Source organism: Bufo gargarizans, chromosome 1 (assembly GCF_014858855.1).
Source record: "Bufo gargarizans isolate SCDJY-AF-19 chromosome 1, ASM1485885v1, whole genome shotgun sequence".
NCBI lineage: Eukaryota > Metazoa > Chordata > Amphibia > Anura > Bufonidae > Bufo > Bufo gargarizans.
Window position 1 is genome coordinate 323,531,430 of NC_058080.1, and position 21,452 is coordinate 323,552,881.

Consider the following 21,452-nt stretch of genomic DNA (forward strand, 5'->3'; position numbering starts at 1 on the left):
GCTACGGTAGCAGGAAATTTCAGGTTTTTTACGTTCTCTTCCCTAGATCTGCATTACCTCCTGAAGAGATATCAGGGATCGTCAAGGAATATGTCCTTTTGGTGTAGCGATGATGGCGTAGGTGGTTGACTGATACATCCCGGTTGTAATTCTGTTATAATATATATTATGTTCTATATATAATATATATTATGTTCTATATAATTACATATTTGTATTCTTCATATAATTGTATTCTATGTTTATCAGCATATCGCATTACATGAGATATGCCGATAAAGAATTGATTAGCTCAGCTTGTGAGCTACCTACATAAACAACCTATACAATAAGGCAATACATGTAAGACGTTATACGGTTTCCCATTACCCTCAAAAACATTTTCCAAACTCTGGTTCGGTCCTAAGTGGCATCTTGGAACCAAACCAGAGTTTGGGAAATGTTTTTTCCAGTACAAATTTATTAAGTTATTACTCGAAGTCTCGCGAGCAATAACTTCGGCTCATTGTACAGTATTGAAACCAAGTTTCATCCCAGGTCGATTTGCTCATCCCTACATGTAACTATCTAGCCATTTTCAGAAGTCTGTATGATGTTTTCTGACTGCTTGATGTATATACAGGTCCTTCTAAAAAAATTAGCATATTGTGATAAAGTTCATTATTTTCTGTAATGTACTGATAAACATTAGACTTTCATATATTTTTGATTCATTACACACCAACTGAAGTAGTTCAAGCCTTTTATTGTTTTAATATTGATGATTTTGGCATACAGCTCATGAAAATCCAAAACTCCTATCTAAAAAAAATTAGCATATCATGAAAAGGTTCTCTAAACGAGCTATTAACCTAATCATCTGAATCAACTAATTAACTCTAAACACCTGCAAAAGATTCCTGAGGCTTTTAAAAACTCCCAGCCTGGTTCATTACTCAAAACCGCAATCATGGGTAAGACTGCCGACCTGACTGCTGTCCAGAAGGCCATCATTGATACCCTCAAGCAAGAGGGTAAGACACAAAGAAATTTCTGAACGAATAGGCTGTTCCCAGAGTGCTGTATCAAGGCACCTCAGTTGGAAGTCTGTGGAAAGGAAAAAGTGTGGCAGAAAACGCTGCACAACGAGAAGAGGTGACCGGACCCTGAGGAAGATTGTGGAGAAGGACCGATTCCAGACCTTGGGGGACCTGCGGAAGCAGTGGACTGAGTCTGGAGTAGAAACATCCAGAGCCACCGTGTACAGGCGTGTGCAGGAAATGGGCTACAGGTGCCGCATTCCCCAGGTCAAGCCACTTTTGAACCAGAAACAGCGGCAGAAGCGCCTGACCTGGGCTACAGAGAAGCAGCACTGGACTGTTGCTCAGTGGTCCAAAGTACTTTTTTCGGTTGAAAGCAAATTTTGCATGTCATTCAGAAATCAAGGTGCCAGAGTCTGGAGGAAGACTGGGGAGAGGAAAATGCCTGAAGTCCAGTGTCAAGTACCCACAGTCAGTGATGGTCTGGGGTGCCATGTCAGCTGTTGGTGTTGGTCCAGTGTGTTTTATCAAGGGCAGGGTCAATGCAGCTAGCTATCAGGAGATTTTGGAGCACTTCATGCTTCCATCTGCTGAAAAGCTTTATGGAGATGAAGATTTCATTTTTTTCAGCACGACCTGGCATTTGCTCACAGTGCCAAAACCACTGGTAAATGGTTTACTGACCATGGCATTACTGTGCTCAATTGGCCTGCCAACTCTCCTGACCTGAACCCCATAGAGAATCTGTGGGATATTGGGAAGAGAAAGTTGAGAGACGCAAGACCTAACACTCTGGATGAGCTTAAGGCCGCTAACGAAGCATCCTGGGCCTCCATAACACCTCAGCAGTGCCACAGGCTGATTGCCTCCATGCCACGCCGCATTGAAGCAGTCATTTCTGCAAAAGGATTCCTGACTAAGTATTGAGTGCATAACTGAACATAATTATTTGAAGGTTGACTTTTTTTTGTATTAAAAACACTTTTCTTTTATTGGTCGAATGAAATATGCTAATTTTTTTAGATAGGAAATCTGGGTTTTCATGAGCTGTATGCCAAAATCATCAATATTAAAACAATAAAAGGCTTGCACTACTTCAGTTGGTGTGTAATGAATCTAAAATATATGAAAGTCTAATGTTTATCAGTACATTACAGAAAATAATGAACTTTATCACAATATGCTAATTTTTTTAGAAGGACCTGTATATGTTTAAAAGGGAGAGATGATTTTCTTTGGTCCAGGAGACTATTCTGACTTCTAATTTTTGCAGAAGTGGAGATGTGTTCTGTCCCAAATAGCAAACATTATCAGTTATCACATGTCAGTACTTTAACATGTTTTTTCTCATTGCATCAAAAAAAGAAAAAAAAAGGACTTCCTTCAAAAACAGCTTCCCACACTGGAGTGATTTTATCATATGAACTGAAACTGAATGTTAGCAGCTTCTCCTTTTCCAAGAAAGAGAAAAAATAATACAAATTTGGTTCACAATCTCAGTCTAGTAAGTCATTTTTTTTATTTAATTTTTTGTTTAATTAAAAACCATATCAACCATCTGCACAGAAATGTCTGCTTGTACCTAAATTATCATGAAAGTTTGGCTCCATCAAGAAATAGTTTTCGAAAGGGATAAGTACTAAATGGAAATAAAATATATATGCTTCCGATTGCGTACAGCCATCTTGCCCAACTTTCTTCAACAGTAGCAGCAGATTGCTTTAGAGCAGGGACCTGGCCATAAAAACAAAACAAAAAAACTTTACTGCAGTGGGAAAGAGCATGCTTATCTGACAATTACATAAATCGCTGTGCAGTGAAGGAAAGACGGTAACTGCTCAGTAGCTTTCATCGATATAATGATTGTGTTTTCTGCCCACTGCTTTAGAAGTGGTAACTTTCATTAGAATCCTGGTTTGAGTTCATGAGAAATGAGGGGTAAGGCCTCATGCACATAACCGTGAAAAAGAAACATCCGTTAAAAACAGACAGTTTTTCATGGCCATTTTGCATCAGTGTGTGCATCCATTTTGTGGCCCTTTTTGCATCAGTTTTTCATGTCCATTAAAAGCAGACATGAAAAATTGATAAATTTTGCAGTTATTTCTACACCCACCCTTCTGAGAACACCCACAGGATGGTAGGCCCCCAGCTAAAATAATGTTCCCCATAGTGTAGGATTTTTTTATATGCTGCCCCAGCTTTAAAGGGCTTCTGTCACCCCACTAAAGTCTTTTTTTTGGGCTAGTTACATTCGTTATAGTGCAATATATGAGAATATAGTGTTACTTACTTTCATTCGGCCGTTTAAGAAAACGAAGTTTTATAATATGCAAATCAGGTCTCTACCAGCAAGTAGGGCGTCTACTTGCTGGTAGCAGCCGCAAAATACCGCCCTCTCGTCGTGTTGATTGACAGGGCCAGCCGTGATCTCCTCCTCCGGCCTGCCCTGTCAGCATTTAAAAAATCGTGCGCCTCTGTTCATTCGGCGCAGCCGCTCTGAGATGAGGAGGCTCGTCTCCTCAGAACTCCCTCAGTGCGCCTGCGCCGATGACGTCTTAGGAGTTCTGAGGAGACGAGCCTCCTCATCTCAGAGCACCTGCGCCGAATGAACAGAGGCGCCCCGATTTTTGAAATGCTGACAGGGCCGGCCGGAGATCGCGGCTGGCCCTGTCAATCAACACAACGAGGGGGCGGTTTTTTGCGGCGGCTTCCAGCAAGTAGACGCCCTACTTGCTGGTAGAGACCTGATATACATATTATAAAACTTCGTTTTCTTAAGAAACGGCCGAATGAAAGTAACATTCATATATCGCACTATAAGGAATGTAACTAGCCCAAAAAAAAAAAAAAAATGACTTTAGTGGGGTGACAGAAGCCCTTTAATAATACCCCCAGATAAATAAATGTCCCCCACAGTGTATATAATTTATTTATTGCTGCCCCCAGCTTTAATAATGCCCCCAATGTAGGGATCCATCTTAAATAATGTCCCCCATAGTGTGGGTTATATATTTTTTTTTTTTAGGGCCCCAGCTTTATAATGTCCACCATGGTTTATATAATGCCCCATGCCACAAGCAAGTGGATGAGGTGGTTTTTTTTTTAACCACAAAATGGCCTGTGTACCCATTTAACAGCCATTAGACGGGTGCACTCCTATCAAGCGGCCATTAAAACCGGTCCATTTGATTTCAATGGGGTCCATCCGGCCGTGAATACGGCCAAAGATAGGACATGTCCTATTTTTGGACAGACGCTATTCACTGGCAGTTAAAATAACGGCCATGTGAATGGCCCCATAGACTTTCACTGGTGCTAAAAATGGCTGTGTGACAGACATCTAATGGCCATTTTTCACTGTCTTGTATATGTAGCCTTGAGCCTCATGCACACGTCCGTGGAAAACATACCGTGTGATACCGGCCTGGATTTCTTCTGAGTGCAGGAGCGCACGGCATCATTAGTTGCTTTGACGCCGTGTACTTCCTGCTGCTGCCGTAATACAGTAATACACTGGTATAGATCATACCAGTGTCACCGTACTGTGGCGGCGGCAGCAGGAAGCGCACAGCGTCATAGCAACCAATGATGCTGCGCGCTCCTGCACTCAGAAGAAATCCAGGCCAGTATCACACAGTCAGTGTTCCACAGACGTGTGCATGAGGCTTTAATCAGTAAAACTTGTTATATATCACTAGCGTTCCAATGCTGTGCTTCCGCAAACAAGAAGTAAATTGCATAGAGAACTTTGAGCCCTCCTTATTATCTGCATTAGCTCAGCAGGCAGAGCATTTTAGTGCTGGTTTGTTATCTGAACTGACAGATTCCCTTTAAATCAAAATTAAAGGGAAGACTTCCTTCCTCCGAAATGTCAAATCGGTAGAGGTTGTTGCACCTGCCCAATAGTTAAGGCTACTTTCACACTAGTGGCATGGACCTCCGGAAGGCTGTTCTGTCAGGTGAACAGCCTGTCTGATCCGCCCCCATTGACTATAATGGGGGGGCGGAAATTCCAGCGAGAGTCAGTTTTATTCAGACAGCCTCATGCCGGAACTCCGCCCCCATTACAGTAAGTCAATGGGGATGGAGCAGCAGTCCGTAGGCACACGGTCACTAGCAGCAGGACGGATCCGACAGGCTGTTCATCCGACTGAACAGCCTGCCGGATGTCGGTACCACTAGTGTGAAAGTAGCCTAAAGCAAATAGTATGCGACACACAGAAAGAGGCTTAAGGGGTTTTCCAAGAATTTTATACTTATGACCCATCCTCTGCATAGATCATCAGGATCTGATTGTGAGGGTCCAACATCTGTGACCCTACTGACCAGCTGTTTAAGGCACCAACGCATGCAGTAGCACTGAGGCTCAGTCTCTGCTCACCAAGCAGTGGCGTACATTGTACAGCGGCTGTGTACTGCATTCGCAGCCCACCTTCATTCACTTTGAGAAGCTGTGAGAAACCCATGCTACTGCGAGCGCTGGTGCTTTTTGTAGCAGCTGATCATTGGGGGTCTCATGTGGCAGACCCCAGCCGATCAGATACTCATCATAGGTCATAAGTATAAATGGACAGGGCATAAGCATAAATCTCTCAAAACATACCTTTAATGGCCACAGCTTTTTTTTCTAGTGATTGATGAGCACATAGATACTTACCTCTATCATTTGAAATATTTCGGTCACATTGGGGTCTATAAGCACCGGGATCTGTTGAGAATGTGTTACATGCTTCAGAATATGGGGGGGATGGCACTGAGGTGCTTTCATTACATAAATAACAAGATTATGGTTATGCAGCCAAGTTCAAAATGATGTCTGATCCATTTGGAAAGCAGTGTTATACTTTATTTTAAATAAAACCATGTAAAAACAATGTTTGAAAGAAAAAAAAAATGCCTGAAAAATAACTTCATATAAAAAAATAAAATAAACACTGAATATACAAAATATTTAAACATACAATATGGGAAACAAAGCCTTTTCAACAGACTCCAACAGTGTACATCAGATACAAACAGTCAAAATATGATTTAAGTTAACACGGTGAGATGTCTTTCAAATGAAAAGATTTCGGATCTTAAAAGGTCTTGATGGTGTTAAATACAAGTTGAATAAAATATATATATATATATATATATATATATATATATATATATATATATATATATATTAATCAATCTTCACAGGAACACAAGTATTACTTCTGTAATAATAGACATGAAATGCACAAGGTTGAACTTTATAAGATTTAGTAACTGGTTAGTAGTGAAACACCTGCCACAATGCCTTCTGTATTAGTCACCATAATTCTGTCACCACCATTCAAAACAAAATCACAACTCAAAAAGTAGACCTAAAATAAATAGAGCTAAGTTAGTTTACCAATACATGGCGTTCAAACCACATTCTGTTCAATTAAACATTTAATAAGTGTTTACCTGTATTACCTGCATCGGAGGACCCTCAATAACATTGCCTAGCTGGCAAATAAGATTAGTGCCTTCAATAGTTTTTGAATTTCTTTAAAATAAGTTAGGTAGCCAAAATATAACCACAGCCGTAGACAGGAGCTTATACAGTGAACATAAAAATAACAAAAAACAAAAATAAAACACTGAAAGCATTTTGATTGAACCAACTGATACATGGGAAACACTAACCTATATATAGCTTTTTTTGGAAACCTGGAAGAGCACCTCTATAGTCTATACAGTTCATAAGCATTATACTTTAAATCATGAACATGCACATATTTGTTAAAACTGCAACGTCTCAGCAAATGTGTCATTAATTTACAAAACTCAATCAGGAACTTAATATTTCACTTTCTGGATCAGCCTTTAGCTAGTGCCTGAAGGATTTAATGTATAGGCCTGCAGGAGTTTAAAATTTCCTTAAAAAATATAAATAATTTGAGACATTATGGGATAAAGCCAAAACGGCAAAGAATGTAGACAGATTTTAAAAGAATGATTCCAGGTCATTTGTTGAAAGGAAATAAATAAATAGCTTTACCAAAGGCTGTATGTAGTATATGAAAATAGAGAGGAATCTTATTGTAGAGTTCTTCATGTCAAAAGTTTTATTGTTAAATACTTGCATGCTAACAAACATTCATGTACTGTGTGCATTACATCAAATAAATGAAATGATGCAGCAGCAATTCCATAAATAAAACGGAATGGAGAAGTTTGCATGCAGAATTTGTGTTTTACTGGACATATGTTAAATAAGTACAGATTACGAAAAAAGTTTGCTGATCCCTTAAAAATTAAGCAGTGCATCTTTCTCAAAATTCTTGTAAACCAATTTTCATTTTCGGGGATTCTTCTTTTTCAGGTAGCTGCTAGGGGTTGATAGTTGATCTCCAGACTTCTCAGTGCTTATTATAGAGCAGAATAGTTGCAGAGAGAGAGAAAAAAAAAAAAAAAAAAGCTACAAGACCAAACACTTAAACACCAGTTCATGAACTAAAACTTTGTACAGCAATTAACTAAAATTAAACCTTACACTTAAGTATATTACACTTCGTATATCAAAATCTCAAATATGTATAAGTGTGTACATAAGTATACATACACACAAAACTTAGTTTAACATCGATAGCTTCCAATATATACATAATGCCAAAATTATGACTTGCAGAAATGTCATTCTGCACTACACAGAAGCCAGACATACAAGCAAAAGAACCTTCTATAGATGAATGTGTCCAAGAGCACACATGTTCAAGATATTTGAAGCCTTTAAAATATGTTTCTACAGTCTAACACCGCTATTATAAGCATGTGCTTTTAAAGTACAGTGTGTGCTCCCTATTCAGAGGACTGATGGTAACAAGAGTACATATACACAAACTTCACATTACATGTTTAAATTACAACAATTGGTGCCATGGCACAGAGAAAGATCTTGAACATTAAGGGGAGAATGCTATAAAACATGAAATCCCGATTATTTCAATTCATACTTTGTGCTTGCAAAACTTGATTTTAGAAAGCAAATCTTCTCTTTGCTGATGGATGGAAAGATGTAAAACATGAATGGCAATGGTGGGCAGTCATCTAGTTTGAGAGAGGCTTAAGGCACAGACACCATCACACAACAAATGCTAGCAGTTTTCAACAGACAATATTTTAAATATATATACACACACACCCAGCCTCATGAATACGCATTGCAGACAAAATGGCACTCTACTTACTAACCTGCTTTGAGCAAATGCAATTACCATGGACCAATAGTGTTTGTCACATTTTAAACCAATTCACCTGAACATCCAATAGAAATGCACAATACATATTTTCTTATCCTCTGTAAAAGGGAACCTGTAACATCACACATGCAGTCTCAGGTGTGGGTATGTTACAGAGCAGGAGGATCCTAGAAGATTGATAAACAGGGTAACCTGTAAGGCGTAGTTTTAAATCCCTAACCGGTCAGCAAACTTCGAATAAATCAATAGTAGAGATAAATAGAAGTGAAACTTTGTAATGTATTTCATCAGAGAAAAATGCTCTTTTCTAGTTTAGGAGGGATGAGGGGTAGAGTAAAGGTGTTAAGATCATTTAAACTCCTGGCAATGTAGGGCGGCTTAACAAATGGCAGATTTTGATGTAGAAAATTTTCTGCAACCAATAATCAGCAAAATCTTCTGCAACAAATACTGCCGTAAGAGTCCAGTGGACAATGCTATTCAATGACTGATACAAGGCTGTCAACTAATGGCTGAGACTGCCCAGTGGGCTCTTCAGCCCGTAAACCAGGGATTTAAAAATCTTGAATCTTTTTGCACAAAACTAATCAGCTCAGATCTTCTTGCTGTATTGCATGGTCAACATGACAGGTTTCCTTTAAATGTTATCCAAACAACCGACATTGCTGATGCAACGTGAACAAAAACTTAAATCTCACCGCCCGGGAAAAAAATTAAAAATAAAAATAAAATAAAATAAAAAATGGATAAAGGGGGTTGCCTTTTGGAAGAGTAAGACTACTTTCACACTGGCGTTTTGGTTTCAGTTTGCGAGATCCGTTTCAGGGCTCTCACAAGCGGTCTAAAATGGATCAGTTTTGCCCTAATGCATTCTGAATGGATAAGGATCCATTCAGAATGCATCAGTTTGCCTCCGTTCCGCCTCCTTTGCGCTCTGGAGGAGGACCCCAAAACGCTGCTTGCAGCATTTTAATGTCCGCCCGACGATGCGGAGGCAAACGGATCCGTCCTGACATACAATGCAAGTCAATTGGGACGGATACGTTTTGACTAACAATGCAAAACTGATCCGCCCCCTATTGACTTTCAGTGGTGTTCAAGACTGATCCGTTTGGCCAATGTTAAAGATGATACAAACTGATTTGTTCTGAATTGATGCATGCGGTTGTATTACCGGTGCGGATCCGTGCAGATACATGACAGTTCCGCACCAAACGCGAGTGTAAAAGTAACCTAACTCGATGATATAAAAATGTAAAGTTCATGTTTTTTTAAAGGGGTTGGTACAATTATGATGACCTAGCCTCAGTATACATCAATATTAGATCAGCAGGCGTCAGACTCCTGGCACCCCACCGTTCAGCTGATTGAAGGGGGTCGCTGCTCTTGTGTGAACATCCTATTAAAATATTGACCTGCATGCTGCCTCTATTGTAGTGGCAGTGCTATTACAACTGCTCATCCCATTCAAGTGAGGATAGGTCTTTATTTTAGCACTGCACAATCCTTTAACTTGGACCTGGATATTTTTCGTTTTTGTGTTTTAGCTTCTTACTCTGCCTTCCTGAAGCCATAAGTTAATTTTTCCATTCACATAGCTTTATGATTATTTTTTGAGAAAAGTTGTACTTTTTAAAAGGGAGTCTGTCACCACCATATGGCCATATACAGCGCTTGTCCTACAGCACACCTATACATGAAATGTAGTGTTTTCTAATGCTTGCTTACAGAAGCTGGAAAAACAAGGTTTAATTCAAATGCAAATTAGCCTAGCAAGTGCCCAGAGATGGCGTTCACTGTGTTGAAGCTCAGGCTGCTCTGCCTTTTTTCATTGTTTCGCCAGCACATGCGCAGTAGTTAAAGTGATGCAGTGCCTACAATGGGCATCGCAGTTCGCATGCCCCGGCGAGGAAGTAAGCAGGATCTCGGCCGGACCGAAGGATGACGCAAGGGAATAGGAGGGCAGGCATAAGTAGAGACGGGAAAAGTGAAAAAAAAAAAAAAAAAAAAAAAGGTAGAACAGCCTGGGCTCCAACGTCGTGAACACCGCCCCTGGGCACTTGCGAGTGCTCATTTGCATACGAATTAAACTTAGGTTTTGCCAACTTCTGCAAGTGTAAAGAAAAAGAAAGTTACTACTACATTCATGTGTAGATGTGCTATAGGACAATGTAAGCACTGTATATGGCCATTTAAAGCCACCATTTATTGTTGCATGCAATGGGGTGGAACTGGGCAAAATAAAATAATTTCCACCACAGTTTTAGGGCGTTTAGCTTTTACGGTGTTCCCTATACGGTAGAACTGGCCTTCAGTCAAGTATGATTACAATGATACTTTGGGGGGAATTTTTTTTTCTCTTTTCATCTCCATATTCTGACCACCATATCTTCTACAGAGCAAATTTTTTTTGCAGAACACTTAAATTTTTGGGGAGGTGAAGCGAATACACCGTATGAGAAAATATTTTATATTTTATCAGTGGGTTGCATTTTGGGATTCGGTGATTCCTATGATTTTTATTTATTCTATTCTGGGAAAATAGGGGGCAATTTGCATTTAAAAAACTGCTCAAGGGCCTAACCTGGAATTGTCAGATTAACGCCTATTGCAGATATTAGCCCCAGGTGCCTGCAGTTTAAAAAAAAGCAGAAACCCAGTAGCTATAGCGACTGCTGCACTTTCAAGCAGGTGCCATAAAGCCAGACATCTGGCATACATGTATGGTTGAGGTCTGGAAAGGGTTATGTCATTTTCACATTTAGTTTGGAATAACCTTTGGTCCAAGGAGGAGTGAAGGCACCCCTCTAGTCTTTTACTAAAACGATATCTCAAGGTTTGTGAACAATGTACACAAGGAAGGATTTATCAAGTCCTGAACATCAGAATTCTGGCTTCAAAAAGTCCTAAAAGGCTGATTTAGCAAAATTTTGGGGGCTTAGCAGTGCAAAAATGTGCGACTTTGCTATTTGAGAGATTTAAAAAGAACCTGTCTACACAATCTCTATTATGCTGCCTTCATTGAGCCCTTTTGAGCTGAGAGTCAGTACTACTTTTATAGTAGTGACATGCCAAACCTTGCAGCGCATGTCAGTGATGAGAGGGAGACAAATACGAGGAGAAAAGTTGGACGAGCCAACCTCCTGATGACGACTGGCAGGTTTCTTTCCTAGGCTTAACATGAAAGAAAACAGACATGGCCAGGAAGTGGGTGCTGCGAGTCTAAGGCTAGGTCTACACGACGACATTTGTTGCGCGACAAAAAGTCGCGCGACAGATAGGGCGCAACAGTTGTCGCGCGACATTTTGTTGCACCAATGTCGCGCGACAATTTTTATAATGGCAGTCTATGGTGTCGCACTGCAACATGCGACATGTTGCGACTGCGACGCGACAGTCGCAGAAAAATCCATCTTGAATGGATTTTCTGCGACTGTCGCGTCGCAGTCGCAGCATGTCGCATGTTGCAGTGCGACACCATAGACTGCCATTATAAAAATTGTCGCGCGACATTGGTGCAACAAAATGTCGCGCGACAACTGTCGTCGTGTAGACCTAGCCTAAGACTAGTCTCCCCCGCTGTGCTGGTGAGCACTGAGAGGTTCAGCAGGTTAGGACTATAAAAGTACTGACTGCTAGAAAAAAAGTGAGAGACTACAGAAATCAACAAATCAGTTGAGGGCAGCATAGTACAGTCTATTTTAAAAGATGCCCCAAACTTAACTTGTGACATGATAAATTTGGTGCAAATATTTGCAATGCACACAAATATTTCCCTCATGATTTCCCCCCATAATGTTTTGAAAATTGTATCAGAGCCAGTAAGCTGCTGCTAAAGTAAATGGGGTTTAAGACGCATCAAGGGGCTTCTAGATGCACCTCTAAATTACAAAAAATAAAAAGTGCAATAAATATAAGAAATATTACACAGCGATTAAGAAAAAGCTGGACAGCATTCCAAAGTTGGCAACCAAATTGATGTTAGATAGTTCTCAAATAGGAAAATGCATAATTGTATCACCATGTGGTGTTTACTATTAGTTGCCAGTTCTGCAAATCAAAATGTAAGAAAATAAAGGCACCATCTTTAATTAAATCAAACATTTACCAGACTAGCCATTTTACACTAATTGTTTTCATTTTAAGTGGAAATGTTCCTCAATTTAAATTAAGCTTGCATGCCTACATTGAAAAACATTACAAGCTATGTTTGTCGGAGTAAAAAAGGCAATTCATCCAGATTTTCATATCTGTAGTCAGAAAGGACTTATTTCCCCCTTAGGATAAACAGGGATTTTCTTTGTGCCCTGGATGAATGAAGCACAAACAGCTTTTACCGTATTCTCCCCATAAGACGCACTTTTTCTCCCCCCAAAATGGGGGGGAAAATGCCCCTGCGTCGTCTTATGAGGCGAATGCTGGCAGTTTTACATCGCAGGCTGCGATGTATATGCGAGAGCGGAGGAGGGACTGGGAGGAGGAGCTGGGGGTCGGCAATAGCGACGGGGCAGTGCAGTCAGTGTACTATAGTCCCGTCCCGGTATACTAATCTAAAATGTCTTATTCAATTAATAGTTATTAAACATGCTCCCTCACTCCTAATACTACCTTACATCCTAACCGCTTCAGTAGAATGCAGGCCGGCAGCGTAACTCCCTGATGTCATGTGCCTGCGCCGCCTACTTTATGAATGAAGCAGGCGGCACAGGCAAGTGACGCGCCGCCCGCCCTGCGTTGTACTGAAGCGGTTAGGATGTACGGTACTATTAGGAGTTGGGGGGCATGTGTAATAACTTTTAATTGAATAAGACATTTGTATACTGGAGCTGCAGGGGGAGGGGGTGGGGGAAGGGGGGGGGATCTGTGGATGACTTTTTTTGGGGACCTCTGTGGATGGCACAGTTATGGGCTGGGTCTGTGGATTGCACATCCATAACAGTGTCAGTCATCCACAGATCCCCACATAACTGTCAGTCATCCACAGATCCCCAGTAATAGTGCCATCCACAGACCACCATTAGCTCCAAACCCACCAAAAGCACACCTTTTGGTTAAAAAAATTAATCTTATTTTCCTCCCCAAAAACCTAGGTGTGTCTTATGGGCTGGTGCGTCTTATAGGGCGAAAAATACGGTACATAAAAAGACATGTCTATTAAGTTCAACCAGGGAACTGTACAATCTAGGAAATAACCCATACGACACGAGTCAATCTGCCATACAGGGAACAATGTTCTTCCTGGTCTGATTTTGATTGGACCGTATCAAAAATGTATGATTACTTATATTACTCATTGACTTGCACATAGAAAGCAAATTTTTGAATGGGGAGGTGGAGATAACTTGGAATTTTCTGAAATTAGGTAGACATTGTAAACAAATATTTCAACTTTGAACACTAAACAACAACAAAAACCACCTCTCTAAAAAGCCCCAGCAATAGAATTTTAAATGGGCATACACCAGAGTGAAGGAAATACGCTTAATTACGCAGGTTATATTTGGCACAAATTGTGACAGTTTTTTTTTAGCTAGACTGAGCTAGAGGAACCTTAAGGCCTTCTTACTTTTTTGAAGGATGGTGTAGAGGCCCAAATAACAGTTTTGTAATAAGACTAAACCTATGTTTCTAAAATAAGATACAATGAGTTTTAAGACCAAAACTACTGATATTTTCTTTTTAGATGTTGTACTATTGTGTTATGCGCAGAAGTCACAGAGGAGCTATTGCAAAAAAGCATTGCTAGAAATGTAGGCGTGGTGTTCTTGCAAGCGCTGAACCTTAAGTAAAACATAAGGCTAGTGTGCCATATTCTGCATATACCATTTTGATAAACTGCTTAGTCTTAAACACAATTTTTCATTGACCCGGTAGATCTTAAATAAATTAAAATGAAGCAACATTGCAAAAGGTAGTCTAAAGACAACAAACTAAATTTGTTGACTATGTACAATATATTTGCTATAGGCAAATATGCATTTCAAGAATATGGAGAAGGCACAGCTAACCCCCTGCATATAATGTAAAAACTCACAATTTTCTATGCCAATAAACTCCCAAAATGGCAAAAGTGAAGAGACATGGCCAAGGTAAAATAGCTTGAAATGTGACATTCGCTTGGAATTTACCAGCAAACGCTACATCATCGATTTTGTTAGAAGACTAGTTGCCAGTAAATTTTTTTTTTTTTTTTTTTTACATTTCTACATGTAAAGCCTACAAACACTGAAAAGAAAAAGAAAAAAAATAAACAAAACAAAATTTGAGCAAAACAAAATCAAATTTAATGGTCGTAAATTCTAAAGTAAAACAAACAAAAAACACCAAAAAAGCAAAAGAAAATCAAGAGAAACAAAATTGAAAATTCAAGGCAGTCTGTAGAAAACTTAGGAAGGGGATTAATTTTACTTTAAGAATCAAATACTCTTAATATTTTTATGAAATTAAACTTTTACATACTACTACAAAAGAAATTCAAGAAAAAAGGGATGCGAAAAAGCACAATGCTCAAATGTTTATAAGTATTATTAAAACAGTAATCTTATTTCAAAGTCATATTTTACTTCTACTTGAACAGTATACACATTAACTGAACTATACTGTACCAATACAAATTGCACTACGCACTATGTGACGCAACGAAAAATAGTAAAAGCAAAAAAAAATTTATATGAACAAAAACATGTTTTATAGAGTTCACTTATTGAACTCTTTGGTCCTTCCCTGCCTCTCATATGGACTAATAATGAGAAAAAAGAAAGCGAGTGTGGGAGAGCTTGGGTATTAGAAAAAAATAATTTCTAGTTGAGGCCTGACTTAACTGTCTATAATAATTATTTAAAGGGAACCGGTCATAACAAGATCAAGTGCAACGTGCATACAGCATTTTATAGAGCAGGAGTGGTACAGATATATAGTTTTATGGGAAAAGAACCAGCAAAATTACAAGTATGATAAATCTCTGTCCTTTCAGAGCTCAGATGTGAGCTGTCTTACCAGTGATCGACAGCTATCTACTTAAGGGTGCATTCACGCGACCGTAGGTTTCATTTATAGGGTCATGTGAATGCACCCTTATTCACTGTTTCACATGAGTGGGCGATATCCGCTGCATGAATGACAGCCAAGACCCGCTGCGGACAGAAGAAGCACGGAGCAGCAACATGATTGATAATGCTCCGTGCCTCTCTGATCTCTTTACTACGAAATCACAGTGAGATAAAGTTGTCATTGTGATTTCGAAGTAATGAGATCACAGAGAGGCACGGAGCATTATCAATCATGTTACTGCTCCATGCTTCTGCTGTCCGCATCGGGTCTTGGCTGTCATTCACGGAGCGGATGTCACGCAAGGCATCTGCTCGTGTGAAACAGCCCTTATACTCACAGGAGAGGAAGTCAATTACTCATAAGATGGCCTACTTGGGCAACTGAGCACAAAAAGATTTAACAGGACAGATCACAAATTTTACTGAATCTTTTCCAACAAAATGATGTATCAACCAGCTCCGCTTATTACGCTCTATAAACACGCTGCCTGGAGACTGCACTGCAATTTGTGGCGACTGGTCCTCTTTAAACCAAGCTGAGTAAATTAATGTAAAGCCTGAGTAAATGACAGATTTTACGTTTTTCAATGGCTCTAAAGCACAAGCATAACTCATTTGACTTTGGAAGGAACTCAGGGGCATACTTTACTTTCAAAGATGACAGTAACATACGATAAAAAGGGCACAGAATACTGTAGCCCCCTGGAAACATGGTGCAAATATGGGCATATTAGTTAAACACTAAAGGGATTCTACAGGAATTATTTAAATTGGCTGCCAGCAACGTGTCCTAGAATGTCAGAAGGATTGGTTTGCACCATTTGCAGACATGCCTAGGGGTTAAGGGTGCAGGCCTTACTACACTGCCCTACAATAGATGGCAACAATGTGATTCTACCTAGAGTATGCAATCATGGCTGAGCAGCCCGACAGGAAAACTCACCAACATGTAGTGTATTCAATTGCCAGAGGCCTTGCCCCCTCACCCCATTGGCAGCTCCGCAGGTGAAGGCAATCCGTCTTCCTCACATTCTAGAATAGGTTGCTGGCAGCCATTTTAAATCATTCCCGGAGAACCCCCTTTTACGTAGGCAGCTACACACAGTAACAGAACTGTTAATGCATCTCCATTTTGAGTAAACTGAAATTATAAGCTTTTAGAAAACAAAGGATCAGGCTGTATAAATCAGTGAGAAGAGGGATGGTAAAAAACCGAAAAAAAAAAAAAAAAATGTATATATATATTTATACACACATACAAGTACTTAAGCTGGCATCCTGACAGCTTGATTAAAAAAACGCAATTTCCAGAGTCTGGAAAATAGAAACCCACAGAGCAAACCTTCTTGAAGTCTTTAAGGTTAGTGCATGCTTAACGTTATCTTTGTCCATAGGGTATACTTAATGTTATTTAGTCATATTTTATTTGTATATTTAAAGTAAATAACTTAAGGAACTTAAAATTGGCCTAACATGTTGGGATCTCAAACATTTGAACATGTAAGTTGCATCCCTAGAGTATAAAAAATCTTTTATCCACATTTCATTTAGACTAAGACAAAAACACACTTGTGAAAATTGGCGCAAATGAGTTTTACACTAACAAAGAAAAGAAAAAAGTCTTCCCCCCAACTTTGTCAAATCTTATTTCCTCTATTCCATACAAAAGACAAGAGCAAGTTATTTGTGGGACTTGCTGGTTTTGAACGAAACTTGTAATGTCTTGTCCCCTAAACGATAGCCATTCAAACTTGCAATGGCCATGGCTGCTTCTTCATAGTTTGTCATGGTCACAAAGCCAAACCCTTTGCACTTGTTGGTGTTGAAATCACGGATAACCTTCACATTAGTGACAGCGCCAAATGGACCAAACATCTGCCAAAGTATTCCTTCATCTGCGTCTTGGCCAAGATTGTAGATGAAGATGCACCATCCAGACGAAGCACTGCTGGCAACATTCACACCAGATATACTACTCATGTGATCTACCCCCATAGGTGAAAACCTATTTAAAAGAGAAGAGGAAGACAAAATTATAATGGAGCTACTTCATCAGACCATTGCAAATTGTGGAATTTGGTTAAAGGGTAACAGTCATTTTATTTTATCATCTAATTGGATTGGTCTGACTACGTTTACCTTAGTTCCCTAGTTAATACTTTCGTATAGGTATTAAATTACCTAGCAATTGCAGCATGATTTTTCCTCCCCCAGGCATTTCAGTGGTGCGCGGCTAAAACAGCGTTGCTAGGTGTATATTCTATATACAGAAGACGGAGGACGTAGTAGTGGGCAGTCCAGAATGCTGCGTGCGTGCTCCGGTTGGACCGGGATAGTGCAGATATATGCGATAAAAATTTGCGATCAACTACTCAGGAGGAAGAGGGGGTGTTTAAGTCTGGAGAAAGCCGATTAGTTGGGGTGAGGCTGCGCGTTGCCGAGATAAGCCGAATTAATTCTGGGTAGTTAGGGAGAGAGGTCTTAGCCTCAAGGTAAGGGCCTCGGCGGCCATCTTGAGAAGATAGTCAGAAAAGTCTTGTGAGCAGCGGTTGCTATGGACGGAATCTTATTAAACAAAAAAGGTATGTGACCACAGTTTGCGATTATGGATTATCACCACAGCAGCAACAACATATGAAAATTTAATTTTGAGTGAAAATATGACCATTATCCTTTAAAGGGGTATTCTGCTATTACATATACATATATGCAAGCTCTACCCAACATATACATTTTGCAATTCACATTCAAACATTTAAGGCTACTTTCACACTTGCGGCAGAACGTATCCGACAGGCTGTTCACCATGTCGGATCTGTCCTGTGGCTATTTCGCTGTGCCGCCGCTCCGTCCCTATTGACTATAATGGGGACGGGGGCGGAGCTCCGGCGCAGCACAGCAAAAGCCGCCGGACTAAAAAGCCTGACATGCAGTAGTTTTAGTCCGGCGGCCTTTCGCCGTGCTGCGCCGGAGCACCACCCCCGTCCCCATTATAGTCAATGGGGACGGAGCGGCAGTCCGGCAAAAAAGCCGCAGGATGGATCCGACATGGTGAACAGCCTGTCGGATCGGATCCATCCTGCAAGTGTGAAAGTTGACTAAGTTTTCCCTCACTTCTAGTACACTGTACCAGAGACTGGAAGTCTGGGTCTGTTGAACACATTTGTTTGTCCTTCCCCCTCAGTCATTGGAGAATTATTGTAATGAGCCAACCACTAGCTGTGCTACATATCACCTGACTGCAGCTATATCGCAATCTCAATGCCACCAAAATAATTCAAAACTGAATTACCGGTAGATCCTTTTTACACGTGCTCTGCAATAGCACTGTGCAACCAACTGGGTTAGCTTACAGTTTTTGTAACGCCAGTCAGTCAGGTGTTTTCACACCAAGTTAAAGTCCATGGGGCTATTCCACAGGAGGGCACCCATCTAAAAAGGCAGTTACAAATGGCTGCTAGGGATCTTCAGGAGTAAAAGTGGTAAAAGCACAACAGATTTGGTTCCCCCCCCTTATTTTGGCCAAACTTAAAAGGAACACCGACAGTCCGAATAAGCATAATTAGCTGTATATATGTATGCACAGGTCTTCTATTGTGTATTAAAAACATACAAGTCTAACCCCTGTCTACCTTATGAAGACTGTAAAATGATGTTTTATAACCTGATAGAATTGCTCGTCTTTTTGCCCAAGGGGCGGTGTTTCAGCTTTACTTCTGCCCAGGCAGCCTCCCTGGAGGCAAACCGGTCTATATCTGGTAGTCCCCACCTGGCGGTGATCTCGTGAAAAATGTCACGGTTTAATGTCCATTCTCCTGGATCTATTTTTCTTCAGCTTAGGAAGTCAGCCTCTAGGTTCTCCGACCCCTTTAGGTGGACCGCTGTTAAGGAGAGAACATTTACTTCTGCCCAGAAAAATATATTCTTCTTGCTACTGCCACCAACAGATTGGATTTTGCGCCCCTCTGGTGTTTCAGGTACGCCACTGTCACGATGTTGTCCGAGAGGACCTTCAGATGCCAATTTATTTTATTTTTTATTGGTCTACTGCCTCTCTAAATGTCATAAGGACTGCATTCAGCTCTTTTATGCCGTTTGGCCAGTCTCCCTGGAAAAACTGGTTGCCTACCTTTGCACCCCAACCTGAAGAGCTGGCATCGGTTGTGACTTGAGCTTTTGGGATTCTGAGCCATTCTATACCCTGGAGCAGATTTTCCTCTTCCTTCCCCCAGTCTAGGACTATTTTGACTGTTGAAGGCACCTGTATAGTCATGTCTAAGGAGGAGGACTGTTTCCTATACTATTTATTCAAGATCTATGGACTGCAGGATTCTTGTGTGGGCCAGACTCCATGGAACAGAGTTTATGCATGCGGTTAAGTTCCCTAACAGGCTCATTGCCCTCAGAATGTAACACTTGTGGTAATTTTCAGAGACTTATCTAGTCTCTTAAGAGTTCTTACTTTGTCTTGGGGTAAATAGGTTCTCTGGGATACTGAATGTAACTACACCCAGGAACCTTATTTTTGCACATGGAATGAGTAGATTTTTTTTAGATTTAATCAGCCATCCTATACTTGAAAGGGTACTTATAACCTCTTCTGTAGTCCTGTAGGTTTCTTCTTTTGCATTGCTTATTAGGAAATAGTCTAGGTAAGGGATTATATTGGTTCCCTTCCTGCGTAGAAAGGCAATAATTTCCACCACCAGCTTGGTGAATGAGATACCAAAGGCGAGAGCTACGTACTGAAAAAGGAGTCCCCCAGGATCTCTTATTGCAAACCTTAGATATTTCTAGAAGGCCTGATGAACTGGTATGCGATAGTAGGCATCCTTTAGCGGAATCGTAGATGCAATTGACTCAAGCTTGAACCTTCTGTATACTATAGATCTGTTCAAAAGGTTTTAGATTTATTATTGTGCGGAATATGTGGTCGGGTTTTTGTACTAGAAAGAGGCCTGAGGAGAACCCCTTCCTCTTTTAGGAGTCTGGTACTTCTGACTACCCCCGATTTGATTAAGTCCTGAATTCCCTGCCCAAATTTTTCCTATATACCTCTTTTGTGGGTGGTAACAAATTTCTAGAGGTTTTGAAGAAAATTCTATTCTGTATCCCTGGGCTAAGATGTTTAGTGCCTATGGATTGGACGTAACCATATGCCATTGGTTTTGAAAATTCTTCAACCTGCCTCCCACTCTGGCACCAAAGTTTGTTGCTCTGTTTATTTAGGGGATTAAGAATAAATCCTCTACCCCTTCCACCTTTTGGGTAGCTCCAGCAGCCCGTTTTACCCTTTCCTCTGTAGAGCTTAGATTGTGAAGGTAACTGAGAAAAGGGCCTCTATTGTATGTCCTTCTCCTCCAGAAACCCTTTCTTTTTGTCAACCGCTTTCTCCAGTATCTTATCTAACACTGGGCCAAAAACAAACTCCCCTGAGAAGGCAATAAAGCATAGTTTAGACTTGGAGGTTTTATCCCCAGACCATGCTTTCATCCATAAATGGTCTTCTGGCTGCATTGGAAAGGGCTGCATCTTTTGCAGAAAAATGTACAGACTCCGCCGAGGCATCTGCCAAAAAAGCAGTTGCTGATTTTAATAGCGGTATGAAATTTATGATATCCTCCCTGGGAGTTTTGTTCTGTAGGCGATCCTCTGACAACCAGAAGTACATAGCTCTTGCCACGGATGTAGCCGCAATGTTGGTTTTTACACCAAATGCCTTACATGCTTTCCTTAAAGAATCTACTTTGCGTTCCATCGAATCACTTCGTTGTGATGAATTCTCAAATGTTAAGGCAGTCTTTTTCACTACCTTTGCCACCTGAATATAAATTTTTGGTATCTCAAAAATTTTACATTCAGCCTGATCAAAGAGTTCAGGAACAGATTACTATTTGGACACCCCTAGTCTTTTTTCAGGTTTAATCCACTCATCCAATATCATCTCTGACATTCTCATTAATGGGGAATACTTTATCTCATCCTGGATTTCATTTCGGACAGGATAGATGGGTGCTCCTCTTTTAAGGAATCAGAAATGCATTGCTTGCACAACTTCATAGTTATCAGGTAGTCTCTTGGCACAGGTAGCGCACTTTAGAGATCTAGAATTAGACTAAGGCTACTTTCACACTTGCGTTCGGAGCGGATCCGTCTGGTATCTG

At 40.4% G+C, this 21,452-nt stretch overlaps 1 protein-coding gene across 2 annotated transcripts in view; it reads right to left on the reverse strand.

The window, feature by feature from the left end:
- Positions 1-15,522: 15,522 nt before the first annotated feature.
- The window catches only part of ELAVL1 (ELAV like RNA binding protein 1), a 40,048-nt gene continuing 34,118 nt past the window's right edge, over positions 15,523-21,452 (reverse strand). For both annotated transcript variants that reach the window (XM_044305859.1, XM_044305848.1), the window contains one exon: positions 15,523-17,293. In XM_044305859.1, the coding sequence (XP_044161794.1) occupies positions 16,969-17,293 (325 nt within the window). In that variant the 3' untranslated portion in view covers positions 15,523-16,968. The remainder of the gene's footprint in view (positions 17,294-21,452) is intronic.